Source organism: Zingiber officinale, chromosome 5A (genome assembly GCF_018446385.1).
Source record: "Zingiber officinale cultivar Zhangliang chromosome 5A, Zo_v1.1, whole genome shotgun sequence".
Taxonomy (NCBI): domain Eukaryota; kingdom Viridiplantae; phylum Streptophyta; class Magnoliopsida; order Zingiberales; family Zingiberaceae; genus Zingiber; species Zingiber officinale.
The window spans coordinates 136,308,284-136,329,115 of NC_055994.1; the positions used below are offsets into that span (position 1 = coordinate 136,308,284).

The 20,832-nt window shown below is 36.5% G+C and overlaps 3 protein-coding genes across 15 annotated transcripts; all 3 read left to right on the forward strand.

Moving 5' to 3' along the window:
- The first annotated feature begins 236 nt into the window (after positions 1–236).
- Positions 237–8,017, forward strand: LOC121981987 (metal transporter Nramp5-like). Of its 13 annotated transcripts, none has more exons than XR_006111971.1 (15): positions 237–533; positions 648–3,838; positions 4,344–4,444; positions 4,555–4,988; positions 5,147–5,318; positions 5,393–5,497; positions 5,562–5,693; positions 5,760–5,855; positions 5,939–6,389; positions 6,488–6,666; positions 6,735–6,797; positions 6,861–7,020; positions 7,094–7,198; positions 7,472–7,564; positions 7,652–8,017. XR_006111971.1 is itself a non-coding variant. In XM_042534818.1 (9 exons), exons 4-9 carry the CDS (start codon positions 5,148–5,150, stop codon positions 6,340–6,342), a joined length of 810 nt encoding a protein of 269 aa, XP_042390752.1. In that variant the 5' UTR covers positions 247–533; positions 4,340–4,444; positions 4,555–4,988; position 5,147; the 3' UTR covers positions 6,343–6,393. The 13 variants fall into 13 exon arrangements, 1 of the variants encoding a protein (XP_042390752.1); XR_006111973.1 differs by lacking the exon at positions 648–3,838 and having other exon boundaries at positions 253–533; positions 4,340–4,444; positions 5,939–6,194; positions 6,264–6,389; XR_006111972.1 differs by lacking the exon at positions 648–3,838 and having other exon boundaries at positions 253–533; positions 4,340–4,444; positions 5,939–6,194; positions 6,267–6,389.
- A 3,884-nt stretch (positions 8,018–11,901) lies between these two features.
- Positions 11,902–20,103, forward strand: LOC121981988 (metal transporter Nramp5-like). The gene is made up of 15 exons (XM_042534819.1): positions 11,902–12,223; positions 16,431–16,497; positions 16,605–16,771; positions 17,183–17,354; positions 17,448–17,533; positions 17,598–17,729; positions 17,796–17,891; positions 17,976–18,241; positions 18,532–18,710; positions 18,783–18,915; positions 18,978–19,136; positions 19,211–19,315; positions 19,381–19,496; positions 19,553–19,654; positions 19,739–20,103. Exons 4-8 carry the CDS (start codon positions 17,312–17,314, stop codon positions 18,186–18,188), a joined length of 570 nt encoding a protein of 189 aa, XP_042390753.1. The 5' UTR covers positions 11,902–12,223; positions 16,431–16,497; positions 16,605–16,771; positions 17,183–17,311; the 3' UTR covers positions 18,189–18,241; positions 18,532–18,710; positions 18,783–18,915; positions 18,978–19,136; positions 19,211–19,315; positions 19,381–19,496; positions 19,553–19,654; positions 19,739–20,103.
- On the forward strand, positions 18,236–19,876 carry LOC121980065 (metal transporter Nramp5-like). Its single transcript, XM_042532034.1, has 8 exons — positions 18,236–18,241; positions 18,532–18,696; positions 18,783–18,880; positions 18,978–19,055; positions 19,137–19,286; positions 19,442–19,496; positions 19,562–19,654; positions 19,739–19,876. Exons 1-8 carry the CDS (start codon positions 18,236–18,238, stop codon positions 19,874–19,876), a joined length of 783 nt encoding a protein of 260 aa, XP_042387968.1.
- Positions 20,104–20,832: the final 729 nt, after the last annotated feature.

A 20,832-nucleotide genomic window follows, 5' to 3' on the forward strand; every position in this document is an offset into this window, starting at 1 on the left:
GGATAGTACATGAGGGATTGTCATCATGATATATGATATTTAAATCTCAACAAAAAATTTTTATGTGCTAATTATTATTCTAAAGACTAGTAATCGTTCATGATTTACCTTCTTCATATTGATCTTGGGACAAATTAGTAGGGACGTTGAGACGAACGTATCACCTTTTGTCATCATTGATTCATTGCTATCACCTGATTGGTCTGGCCCAACAAAGCTGGCCCATGAATCACGGGACTCGTCCGGAACGCCCGCGAACAAACGCCTTCGGATTCCTCCGTCGACGTCGTACTTGGGGAATCGTTCAATAAATTTTGGACGAGTGAATGCCAGCCCACACCGTCCTCTTCTTGTTCCTCTTTTGGAATCGGTTTATCTCCTCGATCGCTTCTCTCCAACCCCATACAGCGCCTATAGGGTTCGCAGTCTTATCGGGATCCAGCATTAGAGCGTTTGCAGGCGCCACTTTTCTCGCTTCAGGATCGCCAGTCTCCACAGTTCTAGGGCTTCCAGACCGCGTGATCGTGGAAAATGTGCGCTCCTCTTTTTCGTAATCTTAGTTCGTTTTCCGTTCAAGATTTTTTTTCTCTGGTATATGGTCGTCGTGTTGTATTTGAACGCGAAAGTGCGTTTCTATTGCAAAAGAGGAAGGATACTGACTCGGATCTCAGAGCTCTGCTCTGATAGATACTGACTCCAAACACCGGGCACATAGGAAGGATGGTGACAATTTTGTTCTTTTTTTTTTTTTTTTGTGGAATGCATATAACATAATAACCTAGGTGATCCCCCAAAAGTTAGATTGTGGGGTGATGGAAGGTTTAGAAATTTTGTTTGGTAGAGAAGGTATTGGGCACTTTGAAATGTTAATTTTTTAAAAAAATTTCTGAAGAGGTTCAATAGACGTATTGATGTTAACCTCTAAAGCTAGAGATCCACAACCCATTAACAGGAACTTCTAATACAATTTTTAGTAGTAATAATGATAGTGATACTAATAATAACTTTTCATAATATCATCATTTGTTTTATATAAATTTGCATCAGTGCATATGTATGCAATATCAAAATAATGAGCCAATTAGAATACACGCATATGGATATCAAGCGATTTACAAGTTTAATAATCTTTTTGTTTTAGTACTTCCAAACCAGTATATTTGTAATTTCTAGCATCTAAATTATTCGTATATGAAATTTGATTAGGTTTTCGAGATTCTAGCCATACCATTCTAAAGTCAACATCCTAAAGTATCCTCGTTTGAAATCCTAATTTTCAAAACTTGAATCAACTCACTATCTTCCTTAGATATAAGGTAGATAGCGTTTCTGAGATTTAGACCATTATCACATACAATGTGTAAACTTTAGAATGGCAACACTGGTAGGGATGCATTCTGATTTCTGCATACAAAATTTGCACGACACAATCTATTAATCAATCATAAATCAAATCTTGGCCCTCGGTAAGAGGAACCTGAAGAAATATATTTTGTTAATGTTATTCATAGTAGCAACCTAGTTATAGCAATTAAATGGAGCAACTCTTCACATTCTCAATCATAATGTGAACCCACATCACTAACTCCATGATCAACTCAAGAAGATTATTGCATTGCACAAGACCAAGTCAAGAATGTTCACCAAATATGCATATGCATATGATGCTCTAACAAATTCCTAAACCTAAGCTCTGATATCATGTTGTCACGCCCCATACAAGCTAGGCTTGCCATGATGCTAGCTTCACTCTCCATGCTTGAACTATAACAAAATACAGAGAGAAACTAACTAAACAACATGCAAGTAACTTCACTAATGTTATGTATATATTTCAACAATTAACCTGAAGGTCAAAGGGAAAGGAGAGTGAGCACAAAGTGGAAATAAGAGATATGCATGAAAACATAATCAACGAAAGCAACAACATAATTTACAAATTATATTTCCATATCATTTGTCTTTTATTCTCTTCTTAATTCATTTCATCAGTTTTCTTTAATTTCTTATTTTCCAACATTATCCACATTATAGTCTTATTTATCCGACAATTCAATATAGTTTATTAATCACACATATAATATATTCATCAAGGATGTGTCGTATAAGTAAAGGTGAAATGACTTGCAATCCAACTAATACGAATGCATCGTGTATAAATTAAAATATCAAGGTGTGCGACTTGTAATCCACTCGAGAAAGATGCATCGTATGGGAGCATGAATGACCTGCAATCCACTCGTAACGAAAATGATCATATGTATGCATCTATACATACATAGGTCAGGTGAACGACCTGCAATCCACCAAAAGGGATGTATCGTATGTACATGGGATGAACGATCCGCAATCCACCTAATACAAAATACATCATGTGAATGCACATATACAAACACATATATATAGGGTGAACGACCTACAACCCACCCGAAAGTAGGAGTGTAAACGAGCCAAACTGCTCGTGAGCTATTCAGGTCTCGGTTCGAAAAAAAGTTCGTTCGATCAAGTTAACGAGCCGAGCTCGAGTCTGATTTCGAGCTCAAAAATATTATCGAGCCGAGATCGAGTTTAATAGTATTTAATTCGTGAGCTCGTAAATATGTTTGTTTAGAGGCTCGCGAACATGTTCGTTAAGAAACTCGTTTATATATATATATAATTTATTATTAATTATTATAGCTAATTATCTTAAACGAGCTTTTTTTCGAGTCTAGCTCGAGCCGAGTTCGAGCTATTTAATTTTATTACGAGCTGAGCTCGATCTTAAGAACTAAAGCTCGAATTGAACTCGAGCTGAGCTCGAGCTTAGGGATAACGAACCGAGCCCGAGCTCGAACCTCTTACTGTTCAGCTCAGCTCCTCTTACTGTTCAGCTCAGCTCGTTTACCACCCTACCCGAAAGTGGATCTCATAAAAATTGGATGAATGACCTGCAAGTCATCTCGTGAGATGCCTCACATAAGAATAGAGTGAACAGTCCACAATCGACCCAATGAGGAAAATCAACTCAATTTGGTAGAAGCCTAGGAACGCGTGAAAAGACTTAAGAGTCCTCTTTGTGCATGGAGTCTACTGCTCTATACTACAAGTAATCACACAACTCTTTGTGCATGGAGCCGAAATTCTATAATGTAAAGGCTACATTTATTATCTTGACAATTTAATGTCAATGATAATGTGCCTCTTTCAAGGGCATATAGTCCAAAACTCTAAATATAATTATTGCATCTATTATTTTATTAATTAATATCAGTGCTAGAGTAATTTCTAAAACACGGAGCTAAACTATTGATATAATTAGTTTCTTACTTTATTAGTTAGCATAATTAATTAGGTAATCTATTTTTTTTTGGATCTCAAATAAAAAACAAACAAGATAGGAATCAACTAAAGAATAAAAGGGCAAGACGTGATAGGAAAAATCAAGTGGTGAGAGTAAGGATAACAGTAGAATGAATTCTATTTTTCACATTATCAACTTTCATAAATTAAATCATGCACAAGGTAAATGTAGTGAGACACCATCCTGTTCTTGTTCCTCTCTTGGAATCGGTTTCTTGCAAAAGGAATGCTTTAATACGCACCTGACCCCGGTGTGTTTCTTTCCATTTCTGGATCCATGTAATGTGGTATGATTGTCTCCTCGCTTCTGTCGCCCAGCCCATACAACGCTCGTCGTGCTTTTGTCAGGTTTGCAGTCTTATCGTGATCCATGAACATCTAATATTTGCAGCATTGGAGCGTTTGCAGGCACCAGTTCGCTAGCTTTTCGAAACCTGCCTGGTTTTCTCGCTTCAGGATCTCCAGTCTCCCCAGTTCGAGGGATCTAGTTAGTAATGTGATTATCTAGAAAACCTTTATTTTTACAAGTCTTATCACACATGACTTTGTGTCGATTATCTAAGTTCCATCCATCAATGGATTGTGCTTAATCAATGGTAATGTCCAGTTGTTAAATGACATTGAAAGTATTTAGGACTTTGATGATGTCCATTTGAGCTATTTCCGGCCTAAGACACTTTCTGTGAAAGGTGGTTGACCAATTCTAGTTTATTGGTCAATGAAAATATTTTAGTGTAAGTGTGTTGACTAGCCTCGATCAACCAACATTTCACAAGGTGCCCTAATTTTCAAAATTTTACTGTTCGATGATTGTTATTCATCTTTAGTTAACAAATTAATTTTCTTTGGCATATTAATCTTCACAGATTACAATCAAAAGGGACTTAGGCATTGAGGATGAGTTAGGCATTAATCTTCTTTGGCATGATCCAGTGGCTACTGTAATTGTTGGTTAACCAAACTTTAATTTAGTTGATCATGAATTCTCTTTTGCTAGATAGCCCATCTACCACGACCAGCTTCTGGCTGTCGATTGACAGGGCTGAGGCAGATCGTCGCGATTCCAAGTGGCCTAACCCTTACGATCCAAGAACAATCCTTGGTACTCATTCTTTCTATCTCTTTTTTTCCTTCGTTCATTTTTTTCCAATATCAGACATCTGAGGGAAATTGGAAACAAAACCTAGCAATGTATTTTATTTTTTTTTACAGTCAGCAAGCTTTCTTATGGAGTGAGATGCCCCAACTTGCTAGAAGAATTGAGGATGAGTTTACCATGTTTATACTTACCCATGGAACTACGAGAAGAAAGAAGAGAAAAATATTTTGCTCTTTTTGCGTGCAAGTTGGCATGGGAGGTGTTGGAAAAATATTATTCAATAAGTAAAATATATCTCCTCATATATATTTAGTTGGAGAAAAATAATTTTTCCTACCTTGATCCGGGAAACTAAAACATTTTTCTCATTTCTCTAAACCTTTTTTATGTCTTTTTAATGTATGAATTGATTTGTTGTTTTAAGACAGTGGAGACTAATCTGCAAGCGGGAGCAAATCATAGATAAGAGCTTTTGTGGGTGATATTAATTGGCATAATCTTTGCACTCATTATCCAGTTATTGTCGGCCTATCTGGGGTGACTACAGGTATAATTATCACTTATAACTTTTCTTTTTTTTTCTCACAAAGCTAAGTACCCTATATTTGTTAAGTATTGCCTCTAGTTGGTTGTGCTTGCTATTGATATACATAAAGGTGTTGTGTTCGGATGTCAAGATTATGTGCATTTTTGTTTTTATTTTAGCATGCTTGCGGATATTTCTTGCTCGAGAGTGACTTTGCATTGTTCGTGGCGTTGCTCATCAACATCACAGTGGTCAGTCTCTGGATCTGTGTGTGCTTCCACTGATCTCTCTGCTGAAGACTCCAATAGATGCAACGATTTGACCTTGAACTCTGCGTCTTTATTGCTCAAGGTCGGTAACTAAGCTTTGCATCAATACTGCAGTGAATTTCAACCCTAAATTCTGATCACGATGCGTTTTCACAGAATGTGCTGGGCAAATCAAGCTCCATCATTTATGGAATCTCTTTATTGGCCTCTAGCCAAAGCTCTACAATCACAGGCACGTACACTGGCTAATATATCATGCAGGTAACAACAACATATTACTAAAATCATTTCGTTCTTAAATTCATTATATCGACTGCTTGCTTAGGGTTTTCTAGACATCAAAATGAGAATATGGTTGCGAAACTTTGTGACTCGATGCATCGCAATCTGTCCCAGCCTTTTTGTAGCCATTATCGAAGGAACAGCAGGATCAGGGAGGCTTATAATCATAGCATCGGTACAGAATATTACATCTTACCCTTAGAAATTAGAAGATATTAATATTTGCTCCTCACCTTGGTAGATGATCCTCTCCTTCGAGTTGTCCTTCGTCCTCGTCCCTCTCCTCAAGTTCAGCAGCAGCACCACCAAGATGGGGCATCACAAGAATTCTATCTACGTGAGCTCACACTATTGTTTTTTTTCTTCCTCGCAATTAAGCCACCATGTTTCCATTATTACTGACTGCTCATTTAATGCTAGATAATTGTGTCTCATGGGTCCTTGGCTTGGGTGTGATTGGGATCAACATCTACTACTTTAGCACGAGCTTTGTGACTTGGATAATCCACAGCAGCTTCCCGAAGCCTGTGATGGTCTTGATTGGGGTCATGGTCTTTCCTGTGATGGCCTTTTATGTGATCTCTTTGATCTACTTGATGTTCAAGAAGGACAGGATGACTAGAAGTTGGAGGTTTCGATGGAGCAGGGAGGGGCAAGGAGTCAGAGACGGATGCAGGTAGAGGCTATCCTGAGCTATATAGCCTATTCCAAATTTTTTACTTACATTGTTGTGCATTATTGGCAGCAGAATGAGAACCATGAACAAATTGCTTGCTCCATCTTTTCTTCTTTATTTTATTAATATCGTTCCCTTCATAGATTGACCAACTGGTTTGATTAGATAGGATTGGCTCTGCCTCCTCAAAATGAGGTCAGTTTATCACTGTACGATCCAATAAAAGACCTACTACCTATTATCAAAATGAGGATTGCCTCATTACTGATTACTGCAATTATAATTTCCTGCAGATCAGAAAGCTTGTGCTGTTGATATCAGTTCTAGTGTTTTTGATGACCACAAGATAATTCGGGGAGGTGAGCTATATGAAGCCCCCTGCAGTAGAGGTGATGAAGGCCTGTTTGTCCCAAGAATGCAGGGCAATATTGCCACCGGAGACGTCATTTCCCTCCTGGGCACTTGTCATACTGTAAGCAAACAGACTCAACCAAATGCACCTCACAGTTCATAATCCTCATGCTACGCTGGCCTTTGCAGGCACAACTTATTTCTGCATTCAGCACTGGTGCTCTCAAGGAAGACATCACCTTCGTGGTCAACGTAATCAAATCTATTTGATCAAGCAACATACTTTTGTCTCTCATTTTTTCTTTTTTATTTCAGGTTCTTGCTAGAGCGTGGCTTCGCATCGTTCGTGGCGTTGCTCATCAACATCGCAGTGGCCTCAGTCTCCGGAACCTTGTGCGCTACTACTGATCTCTCTGCTGAAGAGTCCGATAGATGCAGCGATTTGACCCTGAACTCTGCATCTTTCTTACTCAAGGTCTGTAACTAAGCTCTGGATCAATACTGCAGCAAATTTTAACCCTAACTCTGCTCGCGATGCGTTTTCACAGAATGTGCTGGGCAAATCAAGCTCCATCATCCATGGAATCTCTTTATTGGCCTCCGGCCAAAGCTCTTCAATCTCAGGCACAAACGCTAATCAATAGATTATGCAGGTAACCATGACATATTAGACATATTACTAAAAATCATTTGGTTCTTAAATTCATTATATCTACTGCTTGCTTAGTGTTTTCTGGACATCAAAATAAGAATTTGGTTGCGAAACCTTGTGATTTGATGCATCGCAATCTGTCCTAGCCTTTTCGTAGCCATTATAGGAGGAACAGCAGGATTAGGGAGACTTATAATCATAGCATCGGTACAGAATATTACATCTTACTCTTAGAAATTATAAGATATTAATATTTGCTCCTTTGGCTTGGTAGATGATCCTCTCCTTCAAGCTGCCCCTCGCCCTGTCCCTCTCAAGTTCAGCAGCAGCACCACCAAGATGGGGCCCTCACAAGAACTCCATCTACGTGAGCTCACACTATTGTTTTTTTTTTTTCTTTCTCGCAATTAAGCCACCATGTTTCCATTATTACTGACTGCTCATTTAATGCTAGATAATTGTGGTCTCATGGGTCCTCGGCTTGGGCGTGATTGGGATCAACTTCTACCACGAGCTTTGTCACTTGGATAATCCACATCAGCTTCCTGAAGCCTGTGACGGTCTTGATTGGGGTCGTGGTCTAATTTCCTGGAAAACCTGGGGATGTTTTGGGCAGTGCCTGCCATACTGCAATGGTCTCATCTGTATCTTTCGCCTCCATCATATCTTTTGCCTAAAAGTAGGGATTTTTTGTTTTTGTTGTTCGTCCATTTATTTATTTATATTGACCAATTTGTTACAGCGTACATGTTTGTTCCTATATACTGTCTCATCTGTTCCTTTTGCTCCTGAATAAGTTATTGTTTGTTTTTTTTTTTTTTTTTTTGGTCTTTATTCATTGCTAACCTTTTCGCGAGGGTTTATGAAGTCACATTTTATATAATAATTTTATTGAGTGAGTAATCTTTTTGTTGGGATGAGATTTAGAGGTCCGAGAATAAGTAGAAGTTAAAGTTACATACTTGCGATCAAAACGGTAGACTACTTGATAAATACTTGTGAGGGAACTCATGCCTGTTGGATTTGCTGCTGAGCTACATCCTACCTTTTGATTGTATTCCCAACCATTCCCAATGACAATGACAATGACAAACAAGATAACTTTTGAATTAAAAATCATTCTAATATGTTGAAATTCACCTCACGTAAATCTATCATAATTCAATTAAATAAATAAAAATATCATTTAATCGATAAAACAGACAAAAGATATTCTAATCCATCTAAATAAGCCTCTCAAGCCTAAGTATTGGATCCTAGATTTATTGGATCCAAATCTTACGTAGCGACCCATTAACCTGGAATCTCTCGTACTTGGGCTCGAATTAAAGCCCATATTACTCCCCTTCCTAATTCCTATTACATTCGAATCAAGGAAACCATTTTTTTAGTACATTTTTATTATTTTAAATTTTATAAATCCTAATTGGAGAAACTGAATTTAGATTAAACATACAAATTATATATTTTTTATAAATAATTTATGTTTCCTAACATTATAATATATTTTATATTTTATATATTTTTGCAACCACAATGAAAAAGCATAAAGCACTTTGGTTTCTTTCCCCTTGTGAGCACAACAAGACAAGGAATATTCCAATTGCCTTTGCAAGTGACTTCCCATCCCAAACCCAAAAGATATTGTCGTTTTTTACCTGTAATTAAGAAATAAATGAAATTTAGTGATTAGGCATTTAGGGTTTTGTAGGTTTGATGCACATTATCTACATGCACATGCAAAATCATACTTTGAAATCTAAATGATCTGTTTGTAATTAAATCACAACTTTAAGGGTGCACGTTTTAATATAGAATGAAATAAAATTCATTTTATTTAATGCTTCACTAATTTAGTTCCATCTAATTCTTTTAAGTAGTATCATTTATTTGATTTAATAACGTGTCAAATTTACTTTATAATTTATTTAATACACAAAACTATGTGTTCTAAGTTCAGTAAGTCTGCATGGATAATCAACAGATTTAAGATTCAACTTTTAAGTACAGTGTATTATAAAAGCTTTTTAAAAATATTAATCATTTGGATAGATCTTTATGGATACTTTCTAATTTATACCGGGTGGCTGATCGAATATTTTAATAGGATTGGATTGATCATTTAAACAATTAATCGGATTGAAAAACTGAATATAGATTTAAAAAAAAAAAAAATTCCATCGGAGTGTACAACTTGATCACGACTAACGCAATTATCTACTGGAACGATTAATTTCTTGGCCGGACTAATTCAATGAGCTCATTTGTTTTTACCTAATTAATCTATCTATCTAGTTTATTTATTTTATTTATTTCATTTCAATTTCGAAATTGATAAGTATTATATTAGACAAAGCTTTTCATCTATTAAAACTTGTACGATGGGTGAAATTGAATGAGATTCTTTTAAAATAAAAATATTGCACCTTAAATTATGCAAAGTATCCCTTCAATCATTCAAACCAAATTTATAAAGTGTAATAGGTATGAACAAGTAACATTCAGTAAATATCTCAATTAGACAACGTGAGACTATGATAAATATAAATATGTACTAATTAATAAAGAAAAAAAAACTAAAAAGATTTAAATATAAATGAGAATATAGTATTAAATCAGTAACATTGGAGGATCCGATGACTCAAATTAAAGCATCATTTTAGATTTGAAAATAATTCTATATGTATATATATATATATATAGTAAATTTTGGCAAAAAAGGGTCAAATTTTGATGAATGGATCCAAGGTTGCATCTAAGTTGAAAGTAGGCAAATCACTCATTACCCACACTTACCTTTTCCCTTTACTCCCTTTGAACTCATATCCCATCATTGCATTGCACATCTTCTTGGATTTTTGGCCATCCTCATCATTGAATCTCCCTCCCTTTTCTTCTCCACTTTAATTCAATGGCAAAATGGTTATCATGTTTGTTCAAATTGTAGGTTGTTTCACCATCCAACTCACATTCTTTGTTATGATTATTTTGAAGACTAGAAACTTTATCATTTTGTTTAAATTTAAATTTTAGTGATTTAAACTATGGATTGAGAGATGGATTAAACTATAACTCCAAGTCCAAAATGATTCACCCTCGTGAATTTGAGCTAGTCGGTTTTGGGCCCAATGTAAGGAACCAACCATAATGAGAAATTAGAAAATTAGGGCACAAAAATAATAAGACTTAGAACGTGAATTTGAGCTCTTTAGGGTTATTAAATATTTTTATTAACCTAATTAACTTTCTTAATTTTTTTCTTTCATTATAATAGTTGGAAAAGAAACACAAAATATGGATCACGTTTAAGACTAACCCAACTATATATATTGAGAAACATATCTTTATTCTAATCGAAAAATGACAATTGATGCTAATTGCACCGATTAGGTAGACTCAACCGCCCTAAACCCTAATTACACCATTGCACCTACCACTCTTTCCCTAAATCCAAATTGATTCCTTGCGAACCAAAACATAGCATGAGATGCCAACTTTGGAGAGGAAGCCCAACCTCTTTCCCTCACTCTCTACAGTTTAAAGAATGCTTCCTCCTTTTCCTTTAAAAAAGAAAACTCAACTTTATCTATATATTTCCTAGACTCCAACTTAATCCAAAATAATAATAATAATAATTAATCAAATTTGATTGTGGTTTTTTTATATGGAATTGTGGCAAATTATAATGTCTAATCAATAAAAAGGAAAGATTTGTCTTGAAGGTGAAAGAAAACCATTTGATGGCTTTTGAAATGTTGGAGTGTTCTTTTGTTGTAGACAGTGCATGTGAAAAAAAAGTATTTTATTATTTAAAAAAATATATTCTTATAATTAATTCGACCAATGGAATATTAGCAGATTTGGTTCACAGGGAATCAAATTGTTGGGTCTAAAGTTGTGCCACAAATAATTAAAAAAGTATCAATTTCAATTTCCTCCTTATTTATTTAGTTGTTTATTTTTCTAAGTTATTAATTGATTAATTAATCTTCATAATTATTAATGTATAGTTGATGGTGGAAGTGATCGCGCATTTGGAAGCTATCTAATTTGGGAATAATTCTATTTTTGAGTTTGCATTTATTGAGTTTATTCTTCATGTTTGCTTACTTTGTTAATTAATGAATTAAGATGATTTTGTTCGTCATAAATGTCTAAATTAAGTCAATTAGTAGCCATGTGTCATTTTTCAATGAAATAATAATTGTGTCTTTGAGAGGATCAAATTGAATTTATTTTAAGTCGTGCCTTACAAATACATTCTAAATTTTATCACTGTACCAAATCCTAAGGGACAATGATCAATTTTTTTACTCGAGGTATGTATCTAGAGTAGCCGATTAGTCAAGAGGTGGACGGTCTCTCCTCTAATTCAATTATCAGATAAATTTAGAAGTGCTCATGGTAATGTGTTGGATTAGCAAGGCCCGAATCTTGAATCCTTAAATATAATAAGTCTTTTCCTTTGTCCACGTATGTCTGAGCTGAGATTGATCCCAGATGCTCTGGGAATTCATCTCGAGTCATTCTCTCTTGCTTCAGACTGAGAAGGATGTTTGAAACTGTCTCATGCTAAATTAGTGTAAATGGACTAATTAATTTATTTAATGTTTACATTTAGCTTAATGACGTACCTAGTGCCGGACCATTAATTCATTGCTATCACCTGATTGGTCTGACCCAACAAAGCTGGCCCATGAATCACGGGACTCGTCCGGAACGCCCGCGAACAAACGCCTTCGGATTCCTCCGTCGACGTCGTACTTGGGGAATCGTTCAATAAATTTTGGACGAGTGAATGCCAGCCCACACCGTCCTCTTCTTTTTCCTCTTTTGGAATCGGTTTATCTCCTCGATCGCTTCTCTCCCACCCCATACAGCGCCTATAGGGTTCGCAGTCTTACCGGGATCCAGCATTGGAGCGTTTGCAGGGGCCGGTTCTCCAGCGAAACTCGCCACTTTTCTCGCTTCAGGATCGCCAGTCTCCACAGTTCTAGGGCTTCCAGACCGCGTGATCGTGGAAAATGTGCGCTCCTCTTTTTCGTAATCTTAGTTGGTTTTCCGTTCTAGATTTTTTATCTCTGGTTTATGGTCGTCGTGTTGTATTTGAACGCGAAAGTGCATTTCTGTTGCAAAAGAGGAAGGATACTGACTCGGATCTCAGAGCTCTGCTCTGATAGATACTGACTCCAAACACCGGGCACATAGGAAGGATGGTGACAATTTTGTTCCTTTTTTTTTTTTTTTTTTTTTTTGTGGAATGCATATAACATAATAACCTAGGTGATGCCCCAAAAGTTAGATTTTGGGGTGATGGAAGGTTTAGAAATTTTGTTTGGTAGAGAAGGTATTGGGCACTTTGAAATGTTAATTTTTTTAAAAAATTTCTGAAGAGGTTCAATAGACGTATTGATGTTAACCTCTAAAGCTAGAGATCCACAACCCATTAACAGGAACTTCTAATACAATTTTTAGTAGTAATAATGATAGTGATACTAATAATAACTTTTCATAATATCATCATTTGTTTTATATAAATTTGCATCAGTGCATATGTATGCAATATCAAAATAATGAGCCAATTAGAATACACACATATGGATATCAAGCAATTTACAAGTTCAATAATCTTTTTGTTTTAGTACTTCCAAACCAGTATATTTGTAATTTCTAGCATCTAAATTATTCGTATATGAAATTTGATTAGGTTTTCGAGATTCTAGCCATACCATTCTAAAGTCAACATCCTAAAGTATCCTCGTTTGAAATCCTAATTTTCAAAACTTGAATCAACTCACTATCTTTCGTAGATATAAGGTAGATAGTGTTTCTGAGATTTAGACCATTATCACATACAATGTAAACTTTAGAATGGCAACACTGGTAGGGATGCATTCTGATTTCTGCATACAAAAAATTCATGACACAATCTATTAATCAATCATAAATCAAATCTTGGCCCTCGGTAAGAGGAACCCGAAGAAATATATTTTGTTAATGTTATTCATAGTAGCAACTTAGTTATAGCAATTAAATTGAGCAGCTCTTCACATCACTAACGCCATGATCAACTCAAGAAGATTATTGCATTGCACAGGACCAAGTCAAGAATTTTCACCAAATATGCATATGCATATGATTCTCTGACACACTCCTAAACCTAAGCTCTGATACCATGTTGTCACACCCCGTACAAGCTAGGCTTGCCACGACGCTAGCTTCACTCCCCTTGCTTGAACTATAACAAAATATAGAGAAAAACTAACTAAACAACATGCAAGTAACTCTACTAATGTTATGTATGTATTTCAACAATTAACCTAAAGGTCAAAGGGAAAGGAGAGTGCACACAAAGTGGAAATAAGAGAGATATGCATGAAAATATAATCAACAAAAGCAACAACATAATTTACAAATTATATTTCCATATCATTCATCTTTTATTCTCTTCTTAATTAATTTCATCAGTTTTCTTTAATTTTTCATTTTCCAACATTACCCACATTATAGTCTTATTTATCTGACAATTCAATATAGTTTATTAATCACACATATAATATATTCATCAAGGATGTGTCATACAAGTAAAGGTGAAATGACTTGCAATCCAACTAATACAAATGCATCGTGTATAAATTAAAATATCAAGGTGGGTGACTTGTAATCCACCCGAGAAAGATGTATCATATGGGAGAGTGAATGACTTGCAATCCACTTGTAACGAAAATGATAGTATGTATGCACCTATATATGTAGGTGAACAACCTGCAATCCACCAAAAGGGATGTATCGCATGTACATGGGACGAACAACCCGCAATCTATCTAATACAAAATACATCATGTGAATGCACATATACAAACACATATATATAAGGTGAACGATCTGTAATTCACCCGTAGGGGTGTAAACAAGTCAAGCCACTCGCGAGCTATTCGGGTCTTGATTCGAAAAAAAGTTCATTTGATTAAGTTAACGAGCCGAGCTCGAGCCTGATTTCGAGCTCAAAAATATTATCGAGCCGAGATCGAGCTTAACAGTATTTGGTTCGTTAGCTTATGAACATGTTTGTTTAGAGGCTCGTGAACGTATTTGTTAAGAGGCTCGCGAACGTGTTCGTTAAGAGACTCGTTTATTATTATTATTATTATTATTATTATTAAATATCACATAAATAATAAGTATAATAATATATTATTAATTAATAAAGCTAATTATCTTAAACGAGCTAGAACTAAAAATTATTTAATTTTTAAACGAGCTTTTTTCGAGCCGAGCTCGAGCTATTTAATCTTATTACGAGCCGAGCTCGAGCTTAAGAACTAAAGCTCGAATCGAACTCGAGCTGAGCTCGAACTTAGGGATAACGAACCGAGCCCGAGCTCGAGCCTTTTACAGTTCTGCTCAACTCGACTCGTTTACAACCCCACCCGAAAGTAGATCTCATAAAAATAGAATGAACGACCTGCAATCCATCCCTCACATAAGAATAGAGTGAATGACTCACAATTGACCCAATGAGGAAATCAACTCAAGTTGGTCGAACGCATGAAAAGACTTAAGAGTCCTCTTTGTGCATGAAGTCAATTGCTCTATACTACAAGTAATCACACAACTCTTTGTGCATGGAGCCTAAATTCTATAATGTAAAGGCTACATTTATTATCTTGACAATTTACTGTCAATGATAATGTGCCTCTTGCAAGGGCATAGTCCAAAATTCTAAATATAATTATTGCATCTATTATTTTATTAATTAATATCAGTGCTAGAGTAATTTCTAAAACACAGAGCTAAACTATTGATATAATTAGTTTCTTACTTTATTAGTTAGCATAATTAATTAGGTAATCTAATTTTTTATGGATCTCAAATAAAAAAACAAACAAGATAGGAATCAACTAAAGAATAAAAGGGCAAGACGTGATAGGAAAAATCAACCGGTGAGAGTAAGGATAATAGTAGAATGAATTCTATTTTTCACATTATCAACTTTCATAAATTTGAGCAGAAGATGAGAGTTGCAGAGATGAGAATGTTAAGGTGGATGTGTGGACATACGAAAATAGACAAAATAAGAAATGAGAGCATTAGAGAGAGAGTCGGAGTTGCATCTATTGAGGACAAACTCCGAGAGACACGTTTAAGATGGTACGGACATGTACTTAGACGACCAATAAATGTTCCAGTTAGGCGATGTGAAACTATGATAAACATGCATATCAAACGAGGAAGAGGAAGACCAAAAAAGACTTGGTTAGCAACAATAAAACAAGATAAAATTTATCTAAATATAGATGATGATATAATAGGAGATAGAGCTCAATGGCGTAAAAGGATTCATACAGCCGACCCCACCTAGTGGGTAAAGGCTTGGTTGTTGTTGTTGTTATTGTATCAACTTTCATAAATTAAATCGTGCACATGGTAAATGTCGTGAGACACCGTCCTGTTTTTGTTCCTCTCTTGGAATCAATTTCTTACTTGCAAAAGGAATGCTTTAATGCGCGCCTAATCCCGGTGTGTTTCTTTCCATTTCTGGATCCATGTAACGTGGTATGATTATCTCATGACTTCTGTTGCCCAGCCCATACAACTCCCGTCGCACTTCTGTCGGGTTCACAATCTTATCGGGATCCATGAACATCTAATATTTGTAGCATTGGAGCAAACCCGCCTGGTTTTCTCGCTTCAGGATCTCCAGATCTCCCTAGTTCTAGGGATTTAGTTAGTAATGTGATTATCTAGAGAACCTTTATTTTTACAAATCTTGTCACACATGACTTTGTGTTGACTCTCTAAGTTCCATCCATTAATGGATTGAGCTTAATCAATGGTAATGTCCAGTTGTTAAATGGCATTGAAAGTATTTAGGACTTTGATGATGTCTAGCTATTTCCGACCTAAGACACTTTCTGTGAAAGGTGGTTGACCAATTCTAGTTTATTGGTTGACGAAAATATTTTTAGTGTAAGTATGTTGACTAGCCTCGATCAACCAACATTTCACAGGGTGCCCTAATTTTCAAAATTTTACTGTCCAATGATTGTTATTCATCTTTAGTTAACCAATCAATTTTCTTTGGCATATTAATCTTCATAGATTACAATCAAAAGGGACTTAGGCATTGAGGATGAGTTAGGCATTAATCTTCTTTGGCATGATCCAGTGGCTACTGTAATTGTTGGTTAGCCAAACTTTAATTTAGTTGATCATGAATTCTCTTTTGATAGATAGCCCATCTACCACGACCAGCTTCTGGCTGTCGATTGACAGGGCTGAGGCAGATAGCAATCCTTGGTACTCTTTCTTTCTATCTCTTTTTTTTCCTTAGTTCATTTTTTCCCCATTGAGACATCTGAGGGAAATTGGAAATAAAACCCAGCAATGTTTTGTTTTTTTTACAGTAAGCAAGCTTTCTTATGGAGTGAGATGTCCCAACTTGCTAGAAGAATCGAGGATGAGTTTATCATGTTTATACTTACCCGTGGAACTACGAGAAGAAAGAAGAGAAAAATATTTTGCTCTATTTGCGTGCAAGTTGGCATGGGAGGTGTTGGAAAAATATTATTCGGTGAGTAAAATATATCTCCTTATATATATTTAGTTGCACAAAATAATTTATCCTACCTTGATATGGGGAACTATAATATTTTTCTCTTTCTCTAAACTTTTTTGTATTTGTCTTTTAAATGTATGAATTGATTTGTTGTTTTGAGACCGTGGAGACTAATCTGCAAGTTGGACCAACCACAAGTTGGACCAACCACAAATACGAGCTCCTGTGGGTGATATTAATCGGCCTGATTTTTTCACTCATTATCTAGTCATTGTCAGCCAATCTGGGGGTGACTACAGATATAATTATCACTTGGTACCCTATATTTGTGAAGTATTGCCTCTAGTTGGTTGTGCTTGCTATTGATATACGTAAAGGTGTTGTGTTCGGATGTCAAGATTATATGCATTTTTGTTTTTATTTTAGGATGCTTGCGGATATTTCTTGCTCGAGAGTGACTTTGCATTGTTCGTGGCATTGCTCATCAACATCACAGTGGTCAGTCTCCGGATCTGTGTGCGCGTCCACTGATCTCTCTGCTGAAGACTCCAATAGATGCAACGATTTGACCTTGAACTCTGCGTCTTTATTGCTCAAGGTCGGTAACTAATCTTTGCATCAATACTGCAGCGAATTTCAACTCTAAATTCTGATCACGATGCGTTTTCACAAAATGTGTTGGGCAAATCAGGCTCCATCAGTTATGGAATCTCTTTATTGGCCTCTGGCCAAAGCTCTACAATCACAGGCACGTACACTGACCAATATATCATGCAGGTAACAACAACATATTGCTAAAACCATTTCATTCTTAAATTCATTATATCGACTGCTTGCTTAGGGTTTTCTAGACATCGAAATGAGAATATGGTTGCGAAACCTTGTGACTCGATGCATCGCAATCTATCCCAGCCTTTTCGTAGCCATTATTGGAGGAACAACAGGATCAGGGAGGCTTATAATCATAGCATCGGTACAGAATATTACATCTTACCCTTAGAAATTAGAAGATACTAATATTTGCTCCTCACCTTGGTAGATGATCCTCTCCCTCGAGCTGCCCTTCGTCCTCGTCCCTCTCATCAAGTTCAACAGCAGCAGCACCAAGATGGGGCCTGACAATAACTCCATCTATGTGAGTTCACACTATTGTTTTTTTTTCTTTCTCGCAATTAAGCCCCCATGTTTCCATTATTGCTGACTGCTCATTTAATGCTAGGTAATTGTGGTCTTATGGGTCCTTGGCTTGGGTGTGATTGGGATGAATGTCTACTACTTGAGCACGAGCTTTGTGACTTGGATAATCCACAGCAGCTTCCCGAAACCTGTGATGGTCTTGATTGGGGTCATGGTCTTTCGTGTTATGGCATTTTACGTGATCTCTTTAATCTACTTGATGTTCAGGAAGGACAGGATGATGACCTTCGACTAGAAGTTGGAGGTTTCGATGGAGCAGGGAGGGCAAGGAGTCAGAGACGGATGCAGGTAGAGGCTATCCTGAGCTATATAGCCTATTCCCATTTTTTTACTTACATTGTTGTGCATTATTGGCAGCAGAATGAGAACCATGAACAAATTGCTTGCTCCATCTTTTCTTCTTTATTTTATTCCTATCGTTCCCTTCATAGATTGACCAACTGGTTTGATTAGATAGGATTGGCTCTACCTCCTCAAAATGAGGTCAATTCATCACTGTACGATCCAATAAAAGACCTACCTATTATCAAAATGAGGATTGCCTCATTACTGATTACTGCAATTATAATTTGCTGCAGATCAGAAAACTTGAGCTGTGTATCTCAGTTCTAGTGTTTTTGATGACCGCTTGTTACTTCGGGGAGGTGAGCTCTGTGAAGCTCCCTGCAGCAGAGGTGATGAAGGCCTGTTTATCACAAGACTGCAGGGCGATATTGCCACCAGAGATGCCATTTCCCTCCTGGGCACTTGTCATGTCGTAAGCAAATAGACTCAACCAAACACTTGCACCTCACAGTTCATAATCCTCACGCTACACTGACCTTTGCAGGCGCAACTTGTTTCTGCATTCAGCACTGGTGCTCTCAGGGAAGACGCCACGAAAACGCTGACCTTTGCAGGCACAACTTGTTTCTGCATTCAGCATTGGTGCTCTTAGGGAAGACGCCACCTTTGTGATCAACGTAATCAAATCTATTTGATCAAGCAACATATTTCTGTCTCTCATTTTTCTTTTTTATTTCAGGTTCTTGCTGGAGAGTAGCTTCGCATTGTTCGTGGCGTTGCTCATCAACCTCGCAGTGGTCTCAGTCTCCGGAACCTTGTGCGCTACTACTGATCTCTATGCTGAAGACTCCAATAGATGCAGCGATTTGACCTGAACTCTGCGTCTTTCTTGCTCAAGGTCTGTAACTAAGCTCTGCATCAATACTGCAGCGAATTTTAACCCTAAACTCTGCTCGCGATGCATTTTCACAGAATATGCTGGGCAAATCAAGCTCCATCATCCATGGAATCTCTTTATTGGCCTCCTGTCAAAGCTCTTCAATCTCAGGCACATACGCTGATCAATATATTATGCAGGTAACCATGACATATTACTAAAAATCATTTCGTTCATAAATTCATTATATCTACTGCTTGCTTAGGGTTTTCTGGACATCAAAATAAGAATTGCGAAACCTTGTGACGATGCGCAATCTGTCCTAGCCTTTTGGTAGCCATTATCGGAGGAACAGCAGGGAGGCTTATAATCATAGCATCGGTACAGAATAACATCTTACTATTAGAAATTATAAGATATTAATATTTGCTCCTCAGGCTTGGTAGATGATCCTCTCCTACGAGCTGCCCCTCGCCCTCGTCCCTCTCAAGTTCAGCAGCAGCACCACCAAGATGGGGCCTCACAAGAACTCCATCTACGTGAGCTCACACTATTGTTTTTTTTTCTTTCTCGCAATTAAGCCACCATGTTTCCATTATTGCTGACTACTCATTTAATGCTAGATAATTGTGGTCTCATGGGTCATCGGCTTGGGCGTGATTGGGATCAACGTCTACTACTTGAGCACGAACTTTGTGACTTGGATAATCCACAGCAGCTTCTCGAAGCCTGTGACGGTCTTGATTGGGGTCGTGGTCTGATTCCTGGACACTTTGGGATGTTGCGGGCAGTGCTTGCCATCCTTCAATGGTCTATATATCTTTTGCCTAAAAGTAGGGATTTTTTGTTTTTGTTGTTCGTCCATTTATTTATTTATATTGGCCAATTTGTTACAGGGTACACCGTACATGTTTGTTCCTATATACAGTCTCATCTGTTCCTTTTGCTCCTGAATCAAGTTATTCTTTGTATTTTTTTTGGTTCTTTATTCATTGCTAACCTTTTCGTGAGGGTTTATGAAGTCACATTTTATATAATAATTTTATTGAGAGCGAGCAATCTTTTTGTTGGGATGAAAGTTAGAGGTCTGAGAATGAGTAGAAGTTAAAGTTAAATACTTATGATCAAAACGGTAGACTACATCCTACGTTTTGATTGTATTCCCAATGACAATGACAAACAAGACAAAGTTTGAATTAAAAGTCGTTCTAATATTTTGAAATTCACCTCGCGTAAATCTATCATAATTCAATTAAATAAATAAAAATATCATTTAATCGATAAAAATAGACAAAAGATATTCTAATCCATCTAAATAAGCCTCTCAAGCCTAATTATTGGATCCTAGATTTATTGGATCCAAATCTTACGTAACGACCCATTAACCTGGAATCTATCGTACTTGGGCTCGAATTAAAAGCCCATATTACTCCACTTCTTATTACATTCGAATCAAGAAAACCATTTTTTAGTCATTTTTATTATTTTAAATTTTATAAATCCTAATTGGAGAAACTGAATTTAGATTAAACATACAAAATTATATATTTTTTATAAATAATTTATGTTTCCTAACATGATAATATATATAATATATTTTATATATTTTTGCAACCACAATGACAAAGCATAAAGCACTTTTGTTTCTTTCCCCTTGTGAGCACAACAAGACAAGGAATATTCCAATTGCCTTTGCAAGTGAGTCCCCATCCCAAAC